Below are 26,647 nucleotides of genomic sequence, written 5' to 3'. Positions count from 1 at the left end.
TTTGTTGACTGTGCTTAACACTGAGTCGCCATGCCTCTCAGCCTCAGAATGATAGAAATCCGACATTGAACTTTGGTCAATGATTGATAAGAAATTATAATATTTGCTGAGAAAATTAAGCCTGAAAAGTCTGGAGAAAGGCCCAAAAAATCAAAGAATATCCCTTAAAGTTTGGAATGAAAATGAAAAGCTGGTAATTACTCTGAAAAGTCAGAAATAACTTATACATTCGGAAAAGTACTTAACCTACAAAAGTCAGGAATAACATGAAAAGTCAGATAGATCAGTAACTTAAAACCACCTCTTAAATTCTGGAAAATAAGTATTTTTAGGATTATTTCTTCATTTTCTACATTATCTCTGATTACTTGGGGTTACTGTAATTTAAAACTCTAATAAATAATATATACATGTTTGCATTTCTGTACACTTCTCCTGCTGTGTTTCTTTTAATCTCAGCCTTCCCCCTTCTTTTATAATGGTATACAAGTAAGTACATGTGTGTTTGTGAGTGATTGCATGGAAGTGTATTTGTTTGCACACATCTTTTGACTAAAGCCTCCTGTCACCGAAGCATTATCTAACCATTCAGCATATCTGTGAGTTACTGCTTCACCAATGTTGACACAGCTCTTTCTAGTGAAAGAGCGGGCAGCTTGAGTAGATGCACAAGCAGGTCACAGCCTATTATGGTTGTGAAATACAGAAGGAAGGACGCATGGGTGAGGCTCGTCCCTGACCTGCTAGGCCCGAGCTGCTCATTTGTCTTGAAGAAAGTAACATATCCTCCCTTGATGTTGCATGTGATGCCATACAAACGTTTTGAACCCCAAAATAGAACTGAATGTTTCAAAAGCAATGCTAAACGAATTAAAAACGGGGACAAATTGTGTTTGATCAGAAGAGAGAATAGTTGTTTTTTTTGTTTTTCAACCACTGCATGTAAGCAGAATATAATCATGCTATAGCCTCATTTTTTCATGTGTTTTTGCCCATGACCACATTTTAAAGGTTTAGAGATGCATAAAAGCAAGAAGGACAATGTTTTGAAATGAAATAAATCAATAATTCACTGGTTTCAGATTCTCATTTGAGAGGATTGTGTTGCTTTTTTTTTCATGTGATAGTTAATTGAATACCTTTAGGTTTTGGACTGTTTTTCAGACAGAAAAAGACATTTGAACACGTCCACCCATTTCAAATGTTATCACTTCATTGAATTAACAACCCTTAAATAAATAAATTGCGATTTTTCTTATTATTTTTATATTATTGTATTTAAGAGGATAGATTGAAAAAATATTACATGATTAGATTTATCAAATATAAAAAATAATCACTTGTTGCAGCCGTAAACATTTGGAATACATACAATAGAAAAGGGGTAAAATGACATTTGCTACTTCAACTTTCAGAGTTAATTTTCACCTGAAGAACCTCAGAAGAGTCTGAAGAGTTCTCAGTCCAGGATCACCTCCACCTATACTACATCATCTATTGTGATCTGAAAGTCACTGAAACCAACAACGCCCTTTTCTCCAAGAACTGGCCCCAAGTTGGTTTATGACAAAAACAAGGCAGCTGTCACTCGAGGGGAAGACCAAGCGAGTTCAAGAACCTTTACATACACGACCCTGGAGGTTGTGTCTCCAGAGAGAGCTAGTCCCGGTCCAGAGTGGGCCGTGGTGCTTGTGGACTTCATACCACACAAGGACTGGAAACCTCCCTCCTGTCTGCTGTTTCAACGGTTCCCACAGCAATGTGAATGAGAAAGGCAGATTAGCAGACGCTGGCTGGCTAAGTCCTTTACTTTCCCTCTTCTCCTGGTAGTGAAGGATGGATGGATGGTGCTCCATTACCCAGTTGGCTTTGTTGCCTTGCTGTTTTACTTGTGCATTATTAATGTATTTATTTGGTTTATTTTAAACATCTTGCACATCTTCTCTTTAATTGTTTCATAATGTGAGAACTATAAAGTCCTATGAGATCACTTAGGTGATTTCAGGCTACGCAACTAGACCTGACTCACAACTTGGCAGTGATGGTGTTTCCAGTCAGGAAGGAGGTCAAATCAGCTTCGCTGTGAAAATTATGAGCCCACCAAATCCACAAAAACATAGTTTTGTGTGACCTTGGGTTTGTAGTACTGCCGCTCGCTGTCAAATTACATTGACATCCAGAGCACTTTGTTCTCATTTGGAAAGGATGGTTGACTGGTAACAGCACAGGGAGGCATAGAAAAATACACTCCCTTTAGACATGTGCTGAAGCAATCACGGAGCCGAGGGAGGATGGTAACCTAGACAGAGGGAGAGAGTGCAGGCCACCTTGTCTTCTTCCCCTTCCATACTGAATCACACTTGATCACTTCAGGCCAAAAACTGTATCTCAAAACCACAGCCTGTTAAAGGAAACAAGGCTGATTCCTGGGAGAATTCCACGGACAGAGAAAGAGAAAGAAAAACAAAAAAACTTAGAAACGTGCCAATCAGATATGATGGTGTACATTCAGGTAGTTATATTCCAGGTACTTTCCATTGATCTTATTCTGTTCATCTGAAAATATAAAGTTTTCCAGGAAATGAGTTGACATGATGTCACTGACATAAGCAGTCATCTAAAGTAGCTAAAAAATAACTCCCCAAATGGCAAACATTAGTGCACCTGTAATCGCATTAGGTAGAGGGAGCGGAGATTCAATTACGTGGTTATGTCTCAGCAGCAGCCTGGTTAGTGACTGTAATGGGCCCACAGTGGCCCGATTGTTGAAGTTCAGCTACTGAGAGGTTTCCTGTATATTTTCTGTCTGTGTGGGCCTTTTTTGTTTAATATGTCTATTTGTGTCCTTGTTCTTGTATGGAGTACTTTTGCAATTAACCCCTGGATTCATAGCATTGAAATGTTTTAATCTGAAAACCATCCATTCATAACTTAATGGCACAGAAAGCTAATCAATTCTGTGGCTTAACCTTTCTTTTTTAAATGTTTGTGTCTGAATGAATCACAAACCAAAACAGCCAATTGAATTCGAGCAATGTGAATCTAAATTCTATCACAATCAGTTGCATTTTATTTTCAATTTTCAAAAGGTTTCACAATTAGGTAATAATTTCCCTTTTTAGCTTCCATAACTCTGAACTCCATCACATTTTTCATTGACATATTTGTCTTTGTTTTGTTGATTCATAGTGGAAGCAAATATCACCAATAAAAGTTGTATAAATATCTCATTTTGTCTGAGATATAAATCAGTCAAACCCTTAATCCATGTCATAAAATGTTAGTTTCACAGAGGGATAAACTCAGTGATGGACTGTGACAGGGTTATGCAGCAAAAGAGAGGCAATGCCAATAGTCTGGAAGTCATCATGCAAAGAAAGTTAAGTTAAGTTATTCTCTTTCTTTGAGTCCCCCTAAAGACACTGTAGTCCCTGAAAGGCTCTAAACAGGTTCTAAAAGCATTCTTCAGGGATGTTTCAGAAATGTTCAGCTCTTATTATTCAAATCAATACACACACACAAACACACACACACACACATACACACAAACATAGAGTACATCCTGCATCAGTGCATCACTAGCCTCTTTCCGACCAAGTAGTTACAGGAACGTAGTTATAGGAACAGTCCACTTCTAAACAGTTCTACTAACTACTCTCCCCCAAAACCGGTTTTGCCATTTGCATTCACACTGGCCAAGTGGCCATATGGACTATAGGAGGGGTAAGGGAGTGACGCAAGCACGGCAACGGTCTTTATAGCGTCGTCACTTTACTTTAGTGCCACATACAACAACAAATCAGCATGGAGGAGGCCATCGGAATGTTCCTGTTGTGCCTTGCCGGGATCCTCATAACAGATTTCGAACGGCAGCTTTAAAAACTAGGCTGGAGTACTTAACAGAGAAAGACAGAAGACGAAGGCTCCAGCGTAATATGATCCTAATTAATATGATGGAAGAAGATAGAAGAGCAGAGCACAACAGGCAAACGAAATGACGGGTAAGTTTAACAATTAGCTGGTTGAATGTGTGATGTTTGTCTTATGAGTTAGCATACGTAGGTGAATTGGAACAGAAGAATATGTACTGTTTGTGTTTCAGACGTTGCTAGGTCACTAAGGGTTCCTAATGCGGAAAAGGGAAAAGACCCTGCCCTGAAGTAGGAGCTGAAAGAGTTACAGGAACTGTGGCCAGAGGAACTTAAAAATCCCCAAATTGGTCCAGTCGGAACACGGGAAAAAAGGGTTCTAGGAACGTTATGTTCTAGGCACTGCAAAAATCCCTCTGGTCGGAAAGGGACTAATGAAGACAGCTGGTAATAGTAAAAAGGTAACGGATTGAAGCCAATCTGTTTTTCATTGTATTTGATGGCTTTAATTTTACTCATCACACAATAATTGTAGCTTGAAAACCCATCTTTTCTGCATGATGAAAAGAAAGTTACAGACAGTGAATTTTCCAAAATAGATTTAATTTAACAGGGAAACAATAGTTGGAGTAAAGATTTTCTAGGTATTTTGTCAAATGCACTACTTTTATTTTGTATGTGTTTATGCATTTCTAGTGATGACATGATGCCACTATGCTCCCCTGCAAACATAAAAAAAGTGTCTTTTTCCACCAACAGGGCCTGGCAGAAATGATTGTGATTCCTGTTGTCTCACTTTGCCAGACCTTCCTCCACAGCGATGCGGAGAAGGGTCTGGCTAGTCCACACAGCATTCCTGGATGGGAGAAAAACATGCTCTGGTTTATTGGCATTTCTTTAAACCAATCAGAATTGTCTTGGGCGGCACTAAGCGCCGGACAGAGCCACGGTGCCGCTGCAAAATAGCCTCGGGAAGGAACTTGTTTTGGTGGAACGTGTGTACGTTCAAAAGTTGTTTTAGTCGTGCAACAGAAAACTCTGATCGGACAGATAGTCTAGCTAGCTGTCTCGATTCACCCTGCAGAGATCTGAGGAGCAGTTAACCATAGTCCTCATAAATCCACCGGAGTTTAAAATTCCAACTCAAAGAAAGCGGAGGGTAACGGACATCCGGCCGAAAGGAGGGAGATCCGGCGGAATTTCAAGCAGCACCGGAGCAATCCCAGAATTGGAACGTCGTGGATATAGACTATCATTCCTGCAACAGGCAATACGAAACACTGAAGCCACTGATTCCACTGCAAGGTGTGCATTTTTTACGTTGTTGGTAAAGCCATTGGAGGAGTTAACTGTGCATACCGCGGCCTGGTTTAGTTCAGCTAATGCTTGTGGTACAAAGAGAGGATAGCAGATAAACAAGCTTTCAAGAAATAAAATGAAACAAAAGCCAGACACCGGGTAATTTCCTGAGTGTGTGAGTGGGTGGCTGTAGAAGTTTGTGTGTGTGTGTGTGTGTGTGTGTGTGTGTATGTGTACACTGTTTGGTAGTCCCTTTTATTTTTCTTTCTCACAAGTACTGTTTGACATTCCTGTATAGGGCAGGACCAACGTGTTTAGAAAGGATGAAGAGATCAACAGAGGGGAACAACAGGAGGGATAAGAATAGAAGATGAAAAAAATTGAAACCTTAGTTTCAACGTGTGACTTCCAAAACCTCACAAATACTTTTCACATTTTTGTTGGGATGGTTTTAAAATGAAGCAAAACCTTCTTAACTGCGATCACACTCTGTCTAAGCAAGGACTCCCCCATTGTTTTAATTGGTCTGCTTGTCAGTGTGTGTTGTCTCCTTGTTAGAATGTGTGTATATGTGTGTATATGTGTGTATACGTGTGTGTGTGTGTGTGTGTGTGTGTGTGTGTGTGTGTGTGTGTGAAGGTAGTGTTTAACAGCAGCTGCTGACCAGTAGCTGTAATTCATCCCATGTTCCAACTCTCCTCATAGAGGAACTCTGAGATCCTAAAATGTGGACACTGCCCCTGCTAAACGTACCAGCGACTGCACGTATGTTAAAATCAGAGTCATTTACGAGTCTTCTGGGAAACACAGCCTCACACTCTAGCCTGGTTTCTACTACAGGCCCAAAAAAGGTTAAGCCAGAGTTCAGTTTCAGACACACAGACACGGACACGTTGTCTTTGTCTGTGAAAAGGAGGAGAAAAACAACCAATGAGCCTCCAATGGCATACAATAAAGGTGTAAGCCCATATCATTTAAACATTCAAACAAAAATAATGATTAACTTTTCTTGGCCACCAGAGATTGTCGCTCATGTTTTCATGATTGCCTCATATGGCTGAAATAAACTCACATGGACTCACCTATCAGGGAAATCCCCTTTGATTTATATTTCACAACACCTGTTCCCCGTGTAAGGCAAGATAGCATGAAGCAAGACAAAGTGAAACACTGACTACGTTTACAAGCTGTCAATTTTCGGGTTATGGTCGGGTTAAGGTCACGATTCGGGTTTCTGAAACATTCGGAATAACCCGTTTACATGCGTGAGCAGAGAGAGTTACTCCTGTATACATGGAATTTGTAATCAATTGGCAATATCCCGACGTAAATGGCGACGCACGGATAGCGTCTGGACGTAGCCTACGGACAACCTTAAGACGCAATAACTTTTCGGTCCCCTTCTTATAAATCTCACTATCTCGGTACTTTCTGCCGTCAACAAAAGACATTATATTCATGGTTTTCACCACACTAATAAAGAAATTGGTTTCCTCCTCGCTCCAAAAGTGTGGTGCTGTGCTGCGTCTCGCCATGTTTACCTCTACTTCTTGTTTACTTCCGGTATACTGCGCACAGGTTTTCTGCATTGACATATATATAACTATATTATTATAGTATATAATTATTATTATAACTATGTTTTCTGGCGCATATAGGGGTAAACACTGCACAACACTGTGTGCTTATTTAGAATTCAACGGTTTTACTGGTAAATGAGAATACCCAGTATGCAGTACAGAGTGAGCCTTGTTACATTCCCATAACCAACAAAGAAGTTTCCAATTACTTACCAGACTTAACAGACAGAGGGATCACAGAGCATTGAGCTTGTTAAATCCCCTAAAACCCACCCAGGACTGTGGGCACACAGCTACTGCTAAATACCTCACGCAATGACACCACTACAGTATGCAGTCGTGGCAAATTGTTTGAGTGAAAATACCAAAACAAAAAGAAGCAAAAGCCCTGCATTCAATTCAAGTCAGCTCATTAAAAAAATGAATTAATACAGTTCTTTTACTTATTTAACCCTGGTGGTATCTAGCCACGTGGTTTGGTCTATTGGTCCAGGTTGTGAGATATGTCTCAGTGATTTCTGTCTCCACCCTAGTTCAATGCAGAGGAATGGAATTGCACGTGTGGTGTTCACAGAATTAAATATTATTATGCTGTTTTCATTCAATCTATTCTTTTTGTTCACAATGAAAGCTACGGATTATTCAGATTACCCATTGTATTTGGGTGGATGCACACATTTTAGAGACTGACATCCTAAAAACTGGACAAATAAATTAAACCTTTACTATGTGCATGGCTGGATACCACTGGGGGTGTTTTTGTGGGTAAAAGTATGGAAGTGTTAGCAGCACTGATTTAGATGCATCAATGTTGTATTTGGTAAGGTACCTCAAATTAAGTACAGTAGAGTACTTCTAGTATCGGTATACAACTGCATGATTTCTTTGGTAAATATTGCATCAAAACAGCCCAGGATTTGATTTCTACTAAGTACCTCTTTGGTTGGGTTTACACCTGTGGCTTGTGAAGAAATTAACACGTTTATGTGCTTTGCTTTATTAACATAAAAACTTTCTATTAAAATGTATGCAACAAAACAAAGGTACTGAGTCACTGATTTTACTTTATTTATTCATGTTTTTGCTGTATATTTCTTATAGAAATATAGTTTTGTTGAATGTGTGTTATATGTGTTTGGTACTATGTGTATGAACAAGAGAAGAATTACCAAATGTGGATATACAGACAAGCAATCACAGACGTAGTCCAGCCAGCTGGCATGAATAGCTGTGGCCTTCCATTCTATGGTATTTTACATCAACTGTAAACACAAACGAAGCAGTGAATGTGCTGAACTCAGTTATCAACAGCTGGCATGTGTACTATACACGTGGGAGACATTTGTTTGTCTTTCCCAGGTCAGAAACATCCAGCACATCAGGACAAAGAATGCACTGTTACAGTGTTGATGTGGTGTAATAAATGTGTGTGGGGGCATTTTGTAACGATTAAATTAGATCTAAATCAAGATCAGATGATTCCAAAGCCAAACTCGAGACCTGGAGCATAATTTCAGTTATATTTATTCTCACTAGAAAGATTCAGTTCCTGTTATTGGTGAAGCAAACGAGGATCAGTGCTTACAGTTGTTTTGTTCAGGCAGGCACAGTTGTAATTCCAAAGCCAAACTCGAGACCTGGAGCATAATTTCAGTTATATTTATTCTCACTAGAAAGATTCAGTTCCTGTTATTGGTGAAGCAAACGAGGATCAGTGCTTACAGTTGTTTTGTTCAGCCAGGCACAGTTGTAATCAGTCATTTGATAGTCTATATCGACAACGTTCCACTTCCGGGATTGTTCAGATCCTGCTGATTGGTTTAAAGAAATGCCAATAAACCAGAGCACGTTTTTCTCCAATCCCAGAATGCTGTGTGGACTAGCCAACCTTCCTCGGCAGCGCTGTGGAGGGAGGTGCAGCAATGCGAGACTAGTCGTTTGACAACCAGCTAAAACCTGACATCAAGATGCAAAGTGTCACTGTCTGTTTGGCTAGTTTGTCACCACAAAGCCATTTCAGTGCTACTCCGGTGAATTAAGTGAATACAAATTCCTTTTAAAGCTACAATTTCTTTTGACGTTCTGGGATCTGGGTCTTGGGCTGCTCTGTAGTTTGCGAAATCAGTTAATGATGCAACAGTAACGTTGTGGATGGCTAGCAGAAAAAACAGACCTCTTTTCTGTCCTTTGAATGGCAAGTTCAGTTTAAAAGCCCATCCAGATGGTTCTCTCGACAAGACTAAAGTTATTTGCATGTACTGTTGATGTGAATTGAGTAACCAACGGCATACATTGAGTCTCAAATACCACTTGCTGGCCAAGCATCCTCGGTAGTACCGGAGCATTAAAAACTTGAAAATATCTTTTAAAGTACATTTAGAACAGATAAATAATGTGTGATTAATTTGCAATAAATCACGAGTTAACTATGGACAATCATGTGATTAATCGCAATTAAATATTTTAATCAATTGGCAGCCCTAATTCAGACATATCTGACCTAAGACTGGTTGTCTAAACATAGACTTTTACCCTGGCTCATATCTACTAAATAACCAAACTAATACAGTATACAGTATGTGTAGCTTTATCAGATGCACAGCACTGCATACTCTTGACAATTTCAGCAGCACTAACTTGCTTCTGGTAAATTAAGACACAACCGACTCCTTCCAGGCACTCAGCCAAGATAACTCCAGCAAAAAAATGACAGGACTAAAGTAAACTTAAAAATGATGTAATTCAGACTAAAATAATGTAGATAATGTAGAGTCGTGATGTAGAGTCAGTCATGTTTAATAACCATAATTCTGATTAATGTTATTATGGTTTCCTCTGATCTCAATATGTATGTATTCACTGTGTGAGAGCTGATGTAGCTCAGAAAGCATCTTTGGTAAAATGAGAAGTTGGGTGTTTCCATCCTTTCTAGATTGATTATATATAACTTGTCTTATACAAAAAGTCATTCTTCTGATTTGGAGTACAACCAAAACATTTGCATTTTCTCATGCAAATCTGGAGTCATAATAAACGGTAACTGTAATTGGGACTATAATTGTAGTGGCTTGGGAAGATTACTCTCACAGAGACAAAACATTACATAAGTCTAACTGTTGTTCAACCAGCCCATGGATATTGAATCTAATTTAAATAGTGCCCACATCCATCATGCCACTCCTGTTGCTGTGGGCTTGTCCAATGATTGCTCTTGTTACCTGGATTGTTTACAAGAGTGTACCGCAATGCCTCAATACTGGTTTAAAGCCTTGGTCAAAGCATCAGATTCTCATTCTCAGTATGGCTTGGTGTCAATTAGGGTTTTTCTTTGTGACTCTGGAGAGGAGTTCTCTATAGCTTGTTTAGGTTTTAATGGATGGTTTGGTAGAAGTGGTTTGATGATTCATCCTGGTGAGCTTAATTATACTGTGTGAGAGAAGGAATTAGAAAGAGAAAGTGGGTGTAAGAGAGAGAGAGTAAGAAGTGGAAGAAAAGCATGAGAAAAGAAGGAAAGAAGGAAGAAGTCATAGTTTCTTGACAGACAAAAAAAATCAAATAAGTAGCATTTAAACAAGTAAAACAGCATGTAGTTGTAAAATATGATCACAAGGACCCATTATGCATATAAGGTGCATTAAGGTTCATAATGTGACCCCCAAACTGTCTCACTGCATTGCAGTCTGTAAGTGTTGGGTTAGGGTTAAGGACTATGTATAAAAAGCAAAAAGTCCTCCTTAAAGCACAAAATATATTGTTTGTCCATGCCCTGAAGAACAACACAGAAGCATTTTCTGATCCGACGCCCCTACCAGCAGGACATAATTTGTCGTGGCCTTCCACAAGTGTCAAAATTGCTTCGGCTGCTAGGGCTCTGTCACTTGAATTTAAACAAATGAATGTTCTGGGGGGCATTTCCTAATACAACTGAAGCTGTATTATTTTCTTGGGAGGACAATCTCGTAAAAAGGAGTCCACCACTGTTCGCCCAATATGGATGTAAACACCCTCAAACACCCTTAAAGCTGAAGGTCAACACCTAATGCTCATTGTATTGTAAACACAATGTGGTGGAATATAGAGCCAACACAATAGAAAATGTATGGACTGCAGTGTCTGGATACAAATCAGATTGATTCAGGTCTGGACACAATACACTTTCTCCAAATAGGGCCTATATTCAGGCTGATAATGGTTGATTATTACATTAGAGAGTTTGTTATAATATATGATTATGAACTGCCTTTTGAAGTTCTTATTCAGGTCTTTCTGATGAGGTGTGACACATTGCAAAAACTACATAATGGCACGTTTTAGACACATGCAAACACACTGAGAACACATGTCTCCACATAACACTAACCGTACTTAATATATACGTATTCATGCTCCTTTATGACAAGCATATGCCTGGAAAATGTCATTATTTAGCAGTGTTATAGAAAAAATCCAATCTTAATGAGCAGATATGGTTCCTGTTCTTTTGGCCAAACACTGAGAGATATCAATATGTCTGTGCTTGTTTTGTAATTTCATTTGTGACTGTGATCAATGTACCCAGTTAATACTCAGCTGCAATTATGACAATGTTCCAATCAGTTGTCAGATGCTGATTAAAAAAAGATCTTACTCACAACTGAAAAGTGAGTGAATACATTATTCTTGTGAGATTGTGTCTCCTATTTATGGACTGCATTTGAAGATCCATTCACATCTGTTTGTTATTCCAATAACAGAAACGCTTCAGCACCACATTAAATATTCATTGCCAGCATCTGGTCAGTGTGCATGTGTGTGGTCAGGAAACAGAGACATTCAATTACAAGTCTGATGATGGATAACTGTGTTAAAGCTTAACTCTCACCAAAATGCAACCTAGGGTGTTTTTGTGAATGGACCGGAATCAAACTTTTGTTTAAATGCATAATTAGGACGGAAACGCCACTTTTAAGATTTACCGTATTCTTGTTTTCAGTCAAATGGCCTTTTGAATGGGAGTGCTAGGGGCACTACTATGGTAGCATCAAAATCACTATTTTTAAAACACTAAGAAGGCTTGACACAACTTGAAATTTTGCCCGAAGTATCACCAGGGGCTCTATACATGAACTCGAGCATTGAGAACATTGTTTGTGTACACAGAGTTTACTAAAAGGAAAGGTTTTCAACAACTCACTTTAGCAGTTGGGTTTTCCGGTCACAGCCATTTTGCATTTTTAGGCTTGTAAAACTAAAACTTTGGCTATTATGAAGCAATTATTTTGGTCTTAAAAGACATGATATGTAAAATAAATAAAGGTGTGTGCATTTATTCATGCTTCCATCCTGGCATTTACTAAGCATACAGAAACATTTTAACCATAGTGCTTGTATATTCAAACACTACCTGGGATTTATATGTATGAGCTGCTCAATAAAAACACATTAAACTAGTTGCCTATAGCAGCTTGGCTGAAACATTTAGGGACTAATGTTCTGATTTAGGGATAACTGAAAGAAATAGACACATACTCTTCGGATAACGATAAGTATTTCCTCCCGTATCTTCTCTATGAATCATTTATAATCACAACAACTTGCAGATGATTAGTGTGTAATTCTGTAGCATTCTTATGAGATAGCTTTGGGCCTGTGGTGGTCTTATGCTATGAAATCATCTGTTTTTCATTTCTGACTCAGCAATATTGCAACCACATAAATTAAGCTTCATGATTTCCCTACAACTATGTGCCTCCCTATGGGGTGCTCCAGGCACAACACTGTAAGTGGCACCATTGTTTCCAGCCTGTGCCATTTACAAACAACTAACCATTTTCAATGCAGGGGACATAGAACTAATATGGTGTGTGAGCTGAAAAACAGGATAGGGAAGCTACGTGTTTTTTTTTGGTAATGTGGGTCAAAGATGTTACCAATCGGGAGTTTCATCTGCTGCTAGATTTGCCTGCAGCAGACTTTTGGACCTCAGTCCAAATCATGGTAGTGATGTTAAACCCTGCACTTAATGGGACTCTAGTACTAAAAGATTGACATATTATCACTTGTTTTGGCAAAAGTGTTATTTATTTATTTATTTATTTATTTACACATCTGTCAGACCCATTAGAATTAATTTTGAGTTGTGTTTCTGGCCACCTGTTGCATTTAAGTCCAATATTAATGCGTATTGTGTGACGACATTAATAATTATTAGACACTATTCACTACCAGCAACAAAGCAATTGTGCAACCGTTTAGATGACATCACTTTTCCAGACAGCAGAGATAATCCAGACAGAGGCAGACAGCTCATGATTACAACACCACTCTTCTTACCTGCTTCCGCTCGTGTTCTGGAGGCAAAATCAGGGAGTAAATAGATTTGTAGGCATTTAAAACTACTTTTAGACGCTGCCGAGGCTATATCGAATGATGACCGTCCGGGGAAAAAGAACAGAAGGATGGAAACTCTCTGTAGTTAGACTCAGATTTACTGCACAGGCTTTGAAGAAGACGCATATCCGAAATGTCAGCCTGTTCATCTGCTCAATAAATCTCCAGAGCAGACTACAGCCCTCTCATCCTTTCTCGTTCTTTGGTTAGTCATCCTTTGATGTACCCTGGGTAACAAGTAAAGGAGCAGTCTGTAAATACTGATTAGTGACACCTTCTAAAACATCATTATTGGCTTTGCTTTACATACAGATTACTGTATGGACATTGTGTTGTTGTCGTGGAAAAGGAACTTGCAAATTAAGTTTGACGCACAGAAAGGAATCATGATGGAATAATAGAGACACAGAATGTGATTAGTTGCGTATGTCTGCATCTAAAGTCCAGAGAGGAGGTTTCATGGTTTGTGTACTCTGTATTGATCTAACTACTATTCAGTGACTTTGGAGAGAAATCATCTGACTCACATTCTCTGCCTTGTTTGTTTTCTTCCATTAAAGCGATCACACAGTTTGCATCATTACATGCATCAATTCAAACTTTCTAAACGTGCTCTGTTGCGTCACAGGAGCTCATTGTCCAAGTTGATACAGGACTTCAAAAACACTGTCACTCATGATGCACTGACGATGATACCTGATGTTGAGATCCACTTGGTTTGACATCTGTGCCACTGTTTTAACACAGTAACTGGGATAGGTTGGTGTCTGACTCAAATTGACTCAGAGCTTCAGACAGAGCTCCACATGCTCGCTGTTGTCTGAAAGGCAGATTCCCAGGAATGTCAATGAGATCATTCCCTCAGCAGTAGAAAAATCGTACTCCAGCTCAGTGACTCACTCTGCAATTGGCTGGGGAAATGAGAGAATCAAGAAGTGGGGCAGAGAGGATACTAGGATTTCCACTGACAAATGGGAGAGGTAATTTTTGGCGGTGAAGTGTCCAAATTACAGCACAACATCTTCATTGTTGAAGATGATACTCAGGTCTTAACGGCTTTTTGCTTAAGAACCTAATCAGTGAGTTATGGAGTGACCGGAGTTTTAAGTGCATGTCCAGATTATTTTACAAGCCCCAAAGGTCAGGATATTTATATTTTCATTTATTTTTCAGTCACGCCATTGGCATGGCTCTATCGATAGCAATGTTTTTAGTTTTTTGTGAAATGTCTCGACAACTGGTGGAAGGATGAAATTTGGTACCTGCAAGCACCTGCAAAATGTCATTCCAGTCAGCCTCACCTGCACATTGAGGTTAGCGCTAATTAGCCAATGTTAGCGTTCTAACGTCATGTTATAAGGTCAGAGCTTAAGATTCAGAAAACTTTATTGTCTGTCATGACAGAAAATCATCTTAGATTTGGTTTCAACATACTCGGACAGCAAACATACAATTGCTTATGAAAATTATTTACACTAAGCCTAACTTCACAGAGGCTCTTGGCTGCAAACTCTTAGTCTAGTCTTGTTTTAAAGCTATCATTTTTTCATTCAAATGTAGGACAAAGAATAGCTCAAAGCACTTCCCAATTAATTGGCATGTCAAATGTAGGCTATACCACTTTAGGTAATCACACATGATGCAATGATGAAGGTAGGCCTGATAATAAAAGCTATGGGTATGTGTCTTATTCATAGGAGGATTAAAATACTGACCAGTATACTCATCAGGATTTAAAGCCATCAGTTTGACCTTTTTAGTTGATAGTTTTAATACTCACTAGACTAATATTTTTTCTTGTGCTGCTTAAGGTTTGCTTAGCTTTTAGCTTTGGTATACAATCTGCCTATATTTTTTGCTTATTTTCATTTACAAGTTAGAGTTTTTAAATTAAATGAATATGCTAATATAAGTGATTTACTTTTATAGCAAAATAGCTCAGTGATTAACAAGGGAAGTCAGCGAGCAATAAACGTACCTGTTTGGTCACTGATGGTGCACGGCAACAGGAGGAACTGAAAGAAAGTCACAAGCACAGTCTATACTCACAAGAAGAGGAAAATAACTAGGAACCACAGAAATACATACACCACCCATCTAATCATCTGAGAATAGAATATTTGCTGAATCTAGTGGCCCCCATTAATACCTGCAGACTGCAGTGTTGAACAACAGGCTACTTTTTGTGACACACAGTTGATGTTGATGTCACAGGCAGCACACACTGTCGGCTGTGTTCCCCCCAGTGCTCTGGGCTCTGTCCCCTCCCACTCTGTATCACTGGGTGAAGGCGGGCGGGACAACCCGTCAACCACGTCACAGGCGGCTTCGTTATTTAAACTTGAATCAAGAGAGAGGGGGGGAAGTTTTCACAGACGGGACAGCGTTGCCTAGCAGCCAGGCAGAGGACTCTTGTTACTTCACGTTGCCTTTTTTGTTAACCGTATATCGAGGGACCGCGGATATTTCCCCCTCTCTGTCTGCCTGTCATCTGTCTGCTTCCCTCTCGCAGTCTATATTACCAAACATGACCCAGACCGTGACACTAAAGGGACCCTCTCCTTGGGGTTTTCGACTGGTGGGTGGACGAGATTTCAGCACACCGTTAACCATCTCCAGGGTAGGTGGACACTTTGCTCTCTGTTGCTTCGGTGTGTAGGCTATCATCCACGGTGTGTGTCCATTCATTGAGCCGTGCGCAAAGTGGAGCTTGGCAAGAGTTTCTACATTAGAAAGCGTTTTTATCATCCTGATTACAACCATTATACTGAAGTGCCTATAGGCTATAATTCGTCGGCGCAAGAGATGTAGGGAAAGTTGGAGCAATTAGCTGCCTCGATATTAAATAAGAGGTCGCCAAGGTCTATTATCCCTTTTAGCAGTAGCCATCAACGCTAAGTGCTTTAACAGAAGATTGTCTCTAAAAGCTGACAGACGGTGCCGTCTAATTCCTGGCAGCTAAAGTTAGTGAGTCATTGCAAATTACCCGACCATCAATTATTATCTAAACTAGCCTAAGTATCAGCGTCAATAGACTCCAGAAAAAGGAAAAAAAACACAATATGGTGCCATTTTCTTAAGTTATTCATCATAGTATCAATCAAATAAATGAATATACCCAATAGCCATTTAATGTTTTTTATTTATTTATTTTACAAATTTTGACCATGTGTCAGTAAGTGACCTCAGGTGGTAATCAGACCCGTAGTCAGATTTTTATTTTTTATTTAATTTTTTTTAAAGATGCAGAAAATGACATTATGATCATGATTACTGTATTATTGCATGCTATTTAATTAATCATTGTAAATTGGTGGAAGTAGTAGCTAGAAGTAAAAGTAGTGTTAGTAGTATTCATGAACTTTCCTGACCTTCAGAATATGGGTCAGGAGTCATTGTGCTGGCAGTGCATCTGGCAGTAGCCACTAGTTCATCCTGGGCAGCCAGGGTAAACACAGCCTGGTCCGGTTGCAGGGCTTGCAGAAGGAGGGGGGGTGCTGACATTTGTTTTTCATCAGAGCTCATTGGTGCTGCAGAGGGATTCCAGGTGTTGTGCTCAGCTGTATCACCAGCCACAAACCGACCGTTTAACTACAGTGCCCTATAGCACTTCAAACTAGAGGTGTAATTTTTAGATTTACGGCATACAATTAACAACTTTGAGAGAAGCAGACGAATCCCTGGAAGTCACCTGAAGTGCTCTCTTAAACCTACCACTATATCCCTAAAAAGATTCGTGATGCAATGGTGAGGCATACTTTGACTCCGTGTGTGCAAAGTTAAAAGGCTTGACAGTTGTGTCTGTAGGTTTTTGGTTTCAACATTAAAGAGTCCCATGCTTGCTTGGCAACTTTGCTTCTCCAAATCACAGTTAAGGGTAACTGAATTTTGTAATTTGAAAAATGTCTGTGGATAGATAGTTCTCACTTCGTGCTCGATCTTCATGTTTGAGTTTGTCTCTATGTGCACCGAGTAGAGTTTTCAACAGAGACCATGCCCAAGACCATAATTAATTTGGAAATAAGGAAAAATCTACACTACCAGCTATTGCAGCATTTGTGTTTCATGCTGAATTTAAAGTCCAAATGTTGCTTAGTGCTGCAGCTTTAGGGCATCTCAGGTTTTCTGCTGCATACCTTCCTAACTTCTTTGATCATATGGATAGCAGGCAAGTTGTGGTTTCAATATTAGTGATTTAACAATTTCAGAATTTTTCCCTTTCAGTCTGTGCATACTTGCATGACTGCCAATGTGGGAACCAGGGCATGCACAAGGAAGTCTTTGCATTGCGAAGATTGCGTAACTCAGTGATGCAACAAGTCCTCCCAAGCCATACAACGATATAGGTCCTTTATTCCTACCCTTTAACATGACCCACAGGAGCGTTTCATAAAATAAGCGCCCCTAATGGTGGCAGAGAATGTAAAGGTCAAGGTTTTAAAACTTTGTTAGCGTTGTGAAACTGTCGCAGTGTGGTTTGGTTAAGGCACAAAAACTACTTGCTTATGTTTAGGCACCAAAACTACTTAGTTGAGTCTAGAAAAAACATTGTAGTTTGGGTTAAAATCATCTGTTACGTTACTTAACTTGCTGTTGCGCAAGTGACACAGAACATGACATAGTTCAGTTTTTTCCATAAAGTTAAAAAAACTTGCTGTTTACTTTTATTTTCAAATGCGACATGAACTCCTATGGAAGGCCACTAGAGGGCGCCGCCACTATAAAACGTAAATATGAGTTGCAATTACTGCTTGAACAAACGGCTTATGGGAGCCTTTTTTTAGGGGGAAGACAGTCTCTAGTGATGATTGCATCAGTGAAAATTAGGGCTGTAACGATAAGCGATATGAAACCGAAATGGCAACACAGGGCAGGGAGGAGATTTTTGGCACGAACACCGGTAACGCTAACGGAGGTGTAACGTTACGAATGGCCGCTGTTCTGACTCTGGTGCCTGGGTCTTTTTCCCGACGGTTCAGTAAACTGCCGTTAGCGTCCTTAGCACAGGAGTTGGGTTTGGATTGCTGGAATGATAGTGGCTGGCTGCTAGCTGGCTGGGGGCTGACTGTGGATATGTCCCTGGGGCTGTTGTCAGCTCTCATCCCGACTGAAGCCTTGCAGCGCCGGTAGAGTGAGGCAGGCAGACAGACAGGGGTGTGCTAGCTGGCTAAATTACCATTAGATTAGTCGTCTATCTATACAGTTAACGTTACTGATGAATTTGTTGGTTAGCCTAGAGTTGTTAACCATGGTCAAAACAATCATACTAAAAATAACTGAGCATGTTGAACAATGTCGTAATCTTATGTTACCCACCAAGAATTACCTAACGATATAGCTTTAGCATTAGCTACTTGTCAACCAGCACCTTTTATAGTAGGCTAACCTTAAAGCAACACCAAAGCACTTTTCCTCTTCGGTCCCCCCTACATTCTTATGTCTCATTCGAACTACAGATCTGCTACCCGATCTGGCAAACTTGCATAGTGCGGTTATAGCCGATAGAGGGCCGCAAAGCGAACGCAGAAGTGCCGTTCACCCTGTTACAAGTTGATGAATAGGGTTGGGTACCGAAACTCGGTGCCAATAGGGAACCGGTGCCGACGTAAACGGTAGTAACGAGACCGAATAAGAACGAAAGTTTCGGTGCCTCATTTCGGTGCTCGACTTTACACTACACCTGACAGCATGTAACGTTAGCCTACCTTTAGCTAGCAGCTGGATTAATCACGGTTAAAATGCTGACAGCTAACGTTAAACAGTGTAAAGTGTGACTGTATTTCACTGTGGAGGACTTCAACAGCGGGATGTAACAGTCTGCTCTGCAGCGTAGCAGCAGCTGCCGTTGTCGCAATTCATAGATATACAGTATGTTTATATGGTCGGAATGAAACAACACAGACGGTGCGTTCACTTGCAGCTGCCGTTGTCGGAATTAAACAACACAGACGGTGCGTTCACTTGCAGCTGCCATTGTCGGAATTAAACAACACAGATTCACTTAAAACAGGTAGCCTCGTGGTGCATTCACAGTAATTGTAAAATACCCTTTTCCCATCTGGGTTCAACAGCAATTTACTGGTGAAATAAGTTATTGTTATAGTTATTACATTATTATTAAATCTTTAATTTTGACCATGTCCTTAGCAATAAACAAGTCACTGACTGTTGTTTACTACCCTTATTTTTTTTCTTCTTCTTTTTTTTTAACTTTATTGAAAAGTACCGGTTCAGGCACCGTTTAGGCACCGGCACCGTTTTAAAAGTATCGATTTAGCACCGGAACCGAAAAAAAACCAAACGATACCCAACCCTATTGATGAACCACTGAAACGATTTTGGAAACATTATTTTAAGGTACAAAAGAATCTTTGGTGTTGGATCGATCGATATTGAAATCAATCAATATCAATAAATAAGGTCTCTGTTGTATTACTGTGTTGCAAAGTGGCATGTAATCGATGACAAAACGATGCCATATGGCAGAAAAAAAGTTGTATTACGTTTACTGAGTATAACTCTAGTGAAAATGATTACAGGTTACACTTTACAGGCAGTTGCATAACATAGATGGCAATAAAACCCAACGCTGACATGGAATAGCTGCTTGTAAGAGTAAATAGGGGAGTTTCGGCTAAGTCCTAAATCTTGGCTATAAAATTAGAGAAGGACGCAGCTGGTGAGATGCAAGCATATTTATCAAAATATGTAATTGTAGAGGCATAAATACACACAGTGTTTTGGCAGCAAGATCCAGCATTACACTACCTCCTGAAGACTTGCTTTCTACCAGCCATTACAGAGCAGTTCAGTGTCCAGTTGACATCATATGCTCTTAATACATCAGCTGACAACACAAAATGCGTTTTATTGGCAGAACTCAGTAATTGTTTTATCCTGGTGTCTAATATGCTGGTGTAAGTGCAAAATCCCAATTAAATTCAGGGAGAAGTGATGAAAAAAATAGAAATGGCGGGAAAGGAATCCTCTTGACTCACCTCATGGGATGTGGTTGCATTCTGAGTTTGAAGCCAGTGTGATTAATTGCTGCTGATATACTGGAGAATCTACTAAACTTGCTATTTATCACATGCTTGCAACATTCTTGCCGTACAGTGCATGCCCAAGACGGCAATTACAATGTGTTGAATGGTGACGCAGAAAGAGATACATGGAGGGAGAAGAGTGTGTTTGTGAGAGTGTTTCAGAGAAGGGTAGTTTATGTCGTACAGTATCCAAAATGTCTCTTTGGGGGCCTTTTTAGTATCATGTAAAACTCATACAAGCCAGAACTCTCTGAAGGTCTTAACATTGTCTGTGGTCTCTGTATAACTAGAGAAAGACAAGCTAGACATGTTAGACCTCATAGTTTTTTTAGTTTTATAGTATTTTACGTAATAATTCCAATCATACCTCTACTTTTCACAATTGACAGATCTCCTCCCTTCTTCCTCCATGTCCTTCTGCACTTATAAAAGTGAACGCCATGAAACACCTGCACTTGGAGACAGTGAAAGTTGTAAATACCAGAAAACAAGTTCTGATGGCAGCAGCTGTGTTTTTCCCTTAAGGTGATAATGTACCAGGATAAGCTCATTAGTCCCCTGCCAGCCCATTAAGACTCTAGCCAGGTAATGACGTGTCTACTTGACTCGAAATGGGAACATTTGTTTGCCGTTTGTGTGTTTGTGTGTGTGTGTGTGTGTGTGTATGCGTGCGTTTGTGCGTGCAGTGGTAGGTTGTTAAATGGCCTTGTGTGCATGAGAGAGAACGAGTGTCAGCGAAACCAAAACATAATAAAATCACTGATGTAACTGCTGAAGCATTTAGAGAGGATATGTTGAATGTGGCTGCTGTGGTATAAGCCCTTTTGTAAATCTGTGTCAAACCGACGTCTAGGCAGAAGGTGACGCAGGACGCTTGTCAGTCCTGCCACCTGGCAAACAGTGGTCTTCTGGAGGGGAATTCACAACTGAGTGTTGTGTAAATAATGACCGAGCACTGTCCAGCTTCCCTTCCGACACCTTTATACAGAGCATGCTGCTGTGTGGTCTCTTGTCTGTCCATGCATGATGGAGAATTACTATTGTTGTGTAGTGCATTTAGAGGGTTGTTTTGTTCAGGGCACATTTAAAATTGTAATTTAGATATAGCATATTAATTATATATAGTTCATTATATTTGATCATAACATTTTTGTCTGGTTATGGGACTTCCTGGAATTTGATAGTTAGGAGAAAAAAAACATTTCTCATATCAAGTCATATCATTTCATGTTTGTTAAGCTGATTTTACAAGGGCATTGGAATCACAGGGCAGGAATTAAGACCAAATATAATTTAGATTATGTCAGCAGTTATACATCCAGTGAACTCAGTGTCCTTTGTACCGTTTAATCTCTCAGTCTGTCCAACTCCGCCACATACCAGAGACAGGACATGTGATCTAAAGCCACATGGGTTGTTTCTCTGATGCTGCTGGTTATAATAGTCATCTTTAGGCTGCTCTTTTCTCCAGGCTAGAATTATAGATGCTATGAGCTGCACTTCCACAAAAAACTGAGCAAAAGATAACAGATGGTACTCTCGAGGAATTTCCTGTTGTCAGTGAAGCTGTGGAGTTCCTGAAACTGTATGGGCAGGAGAACAATGCCTGTCCTTGGGTTGTAGCTGAGCTTTTCCTGCTCATCTGGTTATCTGATGTATGAAACTGAGTCTCTGTGATTGATGTGTAGAGCTGGGCAATATATTGATATTATATCGATATCATGATATGAGACTAGATATCGTCTTAGATTTTGAATATCGTAATATGGCATAAGTGTTGTCTTTTCCTGGTTTTAAAGGCTGCATTACAGTAAAGTGATGTCATTTTCTGAACTTACCAGACTGTTGTAACTGTTCTATTATTTGCCTTTACCCACTTAGACATTATATCCACATTACTGATGATTATTTATCAAAAAACTCATTGTGTAAATATTTTGTGAAAGCACCAATAGTCAACACTACAATATCGTTGCGGTATCGATATCGAGATATTTGATTAAAAATATCGCGATATTTGATTTTCTCCATATCGCCCAGCCCTATGCTAAGTATTAAGTATAGAAATTAGGGCTGGGCAATATATCGATATTATATCAACATCTATATATGAGGCTAGATATTGTTTTTAATTTTGGATATTGTAATATCGTGATATGACATGTCTTTTCCTTATTTAAAGGCTGCGTTACAGTAAAGTGTTGTAGCTTTCTGAACTTACCACTTACTAGCTGTTTTATTACACTTAGTCATTGTAGCCACATTATTAGTGATTATTTATCTAAACGCTCATTGTGTTAATATTCTGTGAAAGCACCTACAGCAACCCTACAATATCGCCGCAATATCAACATCGATGTATTTGGTCAAAAATATCGTGATACTTGATTTTTTTTCCATGTCGCCCAGCTCTAATAGAAATTACAGTTTTACAGACGAAATTGCCTCATTATGAAGATCATGTTGAAAACAGCAAGTTCTTATTCTTTGTCTATTTATTACATTTAATCAAGCACCTTGCAGTTTGACTCTATATCTTCTCTCACGGTATGAAGTGAGTTTTGAATGATGTGCTTTTCCTTGTAAGCGTGATGTCATCTTTGTCAACTTGTCGACACGCGCGTGCAGGGACTGGCAGCTATATAAAACGGGTTTCTGGGGACGCTCTTACGATCATGCCTAACATATTGAAGCATACCATGATGAGAAGGACCTACAGGAAACTCTTTAAATCCCCATGATCCCACATTCAAGAAACAGACATAATTATTACTAATCTGATTACAAATCAGAAAGGGATTGCTACACACTTTTTGATAATAAAAAAAAAAAAAGAGTAATATTGGTGAGAAATGTCATGCTCATTCTAGACATACACATGCATTACAGACAGTAATTCATTTCAAGTAACTCTCCCATTTCCTCGTGTTCTCATTAACCTCCACATATTTAATCATCAGCTGCAGTATTTCCTATTAGTCTTGGCAAGTTCAGTCCCTTTGTTTCAGTGTGATAATCACACACCAGTCAGAACCTCACACCCCTAGCTATGTAATGACTTTCCAGAGCGTCACCAAGGTCATATCCATGGTTATGGATATCGCAGGTCCAACAAACAAACAAAGGCTTTTGACACGTTGCCAGCAATTATTCTCTGTGTTGCTGAGACGTGCGACTCACTGCTCCCACCCAGCACAAAGCTTCTCTGTGGGATTTCACGCATGAGAAAAACATTTATAAGTGACAAGGTTCTTCCTGCATAAAGCTCATAAATAACCAAAAAGACATATAGATGTCATAACTGTTGTTGTATCCATTTGCTGTATGGCTATAAAACTAATTTTAACAATTTGTTTTCTATTTTTTCAGATTTCAAACAAAACAGAACATGTCACCAACATATAATACAATACTTTATGGCTGCCAGTTTACAAAGTAGCATTAGTCTGTGACAATATTTAACATATCTTGAGTGAGGTAGAATAGTGTATAGGTAGAAAGTATATACACATCTCTTACTCCTCTATACAGACAGGTCCGGGTTTCTATGGGGATGGAGTAATTTGGCACTGAGCCAAAAAAAAGGGCCCCAAATTCTCAAGAAGAGTTTGTTCTTCATATTAACCTTATGCAGGCGCAGCCTTTCCATCTGTATAAAATGCACCATTTCCTTATGCCACGGTGGATGTGTAGACTTCCAAGACAGGAGAATGAGCTTCTTAGCAACCAGCATTGCTAGGGGCAGAGCAGCTTGTAAATCACACGACAACTCAAACGTTCCTGTAGAGCAACCAAAGATAGCAAGCGCATGATCAGGCAGAATGTCTCTGGAATAGGCTTTAGAGAGCCACCTGAAGATCTCTGTCCGCTAATTATACGGTTTAGTGTAGGGCAGAACCAGAAAAGGTGTGCTAGTGATCCTTTAGCAGAAAGGCATCTGTCACTAAATAGCTATAATTAGGTCTGGGCGATATGGAGAAAATCAGATATCACGATATTCTTGACCAAATACCTCGATATCGATATTGCGGCGATATTCTAGGGTTGACAATTGGTGCTTTAACAAAATATGTTCAAACTTAGAGTTTAGATAAATAATCATCAGTAATGTGGACATAATGTCAAAGTGGGGAAAAGGCAAATAATAGAACAGTCTGGTGAGTTCAGAAAAGTAGATATATAAACCAGGAAAAGACAACACTTATGTCATATCATGATATTACGATATCCAAAGTCTAAGACGATATCTAGTCTCATATCACGATATCGATATAATATCGATATATTACCCAGCCCTAGCTATAATTTGATGTGAGTCAGATGTGTGTGTGTGTGTGTGTGTGTGTGTGTGTGTGTGTGTGTGTGTGTGTGTGTGTGTGTGTGTGTGTGTGTGTGTGTGTGTGTGTGTGTGTGTATGTGTGTATGTGTGTATGTGTGTGTGTGTGTATGTGTGTATGTGTATGTGTGTATGTGTGTGTGTGTGTGTGTGTACATCCAGGAGAGATAGGCAGGATGAAATGGTCGTGAATTTTTCAGGAACAAAGAAAGTCACTCTTACTTTTATGGCTTAGATATCAGACAGAAACAACGATGACATGACAGAATACTTTGCCCTGAAGTGGAAGTGTCACTGCAGCTTTATACAGTACACTTACACAAACATTCACACACATTTTGTTTTTGCTGTTTATGTTTCACGCTCAAATGCACAGAAAAACCCACAGTGCCCACAGTGAAACCACACCCCAGCACATATTCATCAGGCCTCAGCGTGCCACATGATGACACTGACATGAGTCTGTCCTTTTGCTAACCGCTCTATCTGTTAGCAATTAACTATGTTACTGTTTGTGGAGCGGCCCCCTATGGAAACAGTGTTTAGATTGCCCAACAACCAGTAAAGCTGCTTTCTGCTCTATCACTATCAAAACCATCGTGGTCACATCTTAAATGACATTATCGCTATTGGGTACATTAAGTGATTGATTTTTCTGTTAGCAGCAAGATTAATTTATATAATTTGAATTCTCATTTAGTCAAAGTAACAAAAACATACATTTTTGTTGCTGTTTTTTTAACAAATGAAAATATGTTTATTGGGTGAAAATTGAATTGAATTCATACCATATGGTCTTAAATTATTACTAGAAAAATGTGATCATTTTATTGAGTTTATCGTCTTTTTTTTTATTCCCTTCCATAGTGGCCTAGAAACCACTTTTGCATCATTTACAACAACTTTGGATCCATTCTCTGCCTTGGCAGACTCCTTTTTTGTCTGCAGACACACACACACACACACACACACACACACACACACACACACACACACACACACACACACACTGTTTGATTTCAGATGACAGTTATTTCTCATTTTTTTGTTTTATTCTTATTTTGGCAAACAACATGAAGCTAGTAGAGATGGATCACTCGGATGCAGTTACTACCAGTGGTTTCATGTGAGTGAGAAGACAAAAATAAAATGTTAAGGATAAAAAAAAAAGAAGAAGTTTGTATGGTCTTCAAAGCGACATGCCCATCCCATAGACTAAAAACACAAATTAGAAAATGGCATTCATCTGTAAAGCTCTGTAGGATTAAGCCATTACATTATGTTACATTACATCAGCAGTGTAAATATAGCAGATGATTATGTCTGAACCACGTTTTTACCAACTTTTTTCCCTCCTAACATTTCCTTGCAAACTGTGTGTGTGTGTGTGTGTGTGTGTGTGTGTGTGTGTGTGTGTGTGTGTGTGTGTGTGTGTGTGTGTGTGTGTGTGTGTGTGTGTGTGTGTGGGGGGGGGGGTGTGTGATTCATGCACTGCTATTCATGGCCTGACCCCAAGGTGATATAACTCATTCTGTGTGGGTGTTTGGGGGGTGCACAGACTTTGGTCCACTATGACACAGCCCAGGCACCAACACACACACACACACACACACACACACACACACACACACACACACACACACACACACACACACACACACACAAACACAAATGCATTCTCAGTTAGGTTGTGCTGAATGGTGTGGGTGAACTATAACCTTCACTTAGTGACTGTCAATAAAATTAACAGACAGATAAGAAATAGTTACACTTCCCACCCTTCAAAAAACTTTATTCATGATGTTGCCTCTTTAAAAGATTCAATATTTAACTTACCTTAGATTATAACTGCTTAGTTGTGTAGTTTATCAGGTTTCCACATGAATAAAGTGAGTTTACACACACACACACACACACACACACACACACACACACACACACACACACACACACACACACACACACACACACACACACACACATTTCCCACAATACCCCAGACCTCTCAGTTTACCGGAACTGAGTCAGGGACATGGGGTCAGAGGCTGTAAATTAGGAATTCCACATCTGAACCACACGACTCAGCTATTAGTGCTTCATGGAGCGTGAACTTGTATGCCTTTGCTCTTAAAACGCTCTTCCCAGTTA

General features: G+C 39.6%; 1 protein-coding gene across 1 annotated transcript in view; it reads left to right on the top strand.

Moving 5' to 3' along the window:
• Positions 1-15,460: 15,460 nt before the first annotated feature.
• Positions 15,461-26,647, top strand: part of pdlim4 (PDZ and LIM domain 4) — a 50,580-nt gene continuing 39,393 nt past the window's right edge. Inside the window, exon 1 of the mRNA XM_039777342.1 lies at positions 15,461-15,737. Within this exon, the coding sequence (XP_039633276.1) occupies positions 15,645-15,737 (93 nt within the window). The 5' untranslated portion in view covers positions 15,461-15,644. The remainder of the gene's footprint in view (positions 15,738-26,647) is intronic.

Source organism: Perca fluviatilis, chromosome 16 (genome assembly GCF_010015445.1).
Source record: "Perca fluviatilis chromosome 16, GENO_Pfluv_1.0, whole genome shotgun sequence".
Lineage (NCBI taxonomy): Eukaryota > Metazoa > Chordata > Actinopteri > Perciformes > Percidae > Perca > Perca fluviatilis.
Note: the sequence above shows the minus strand (reverse complement) of the source record. Positions and strands in the feature narration are given on the sequence as shown.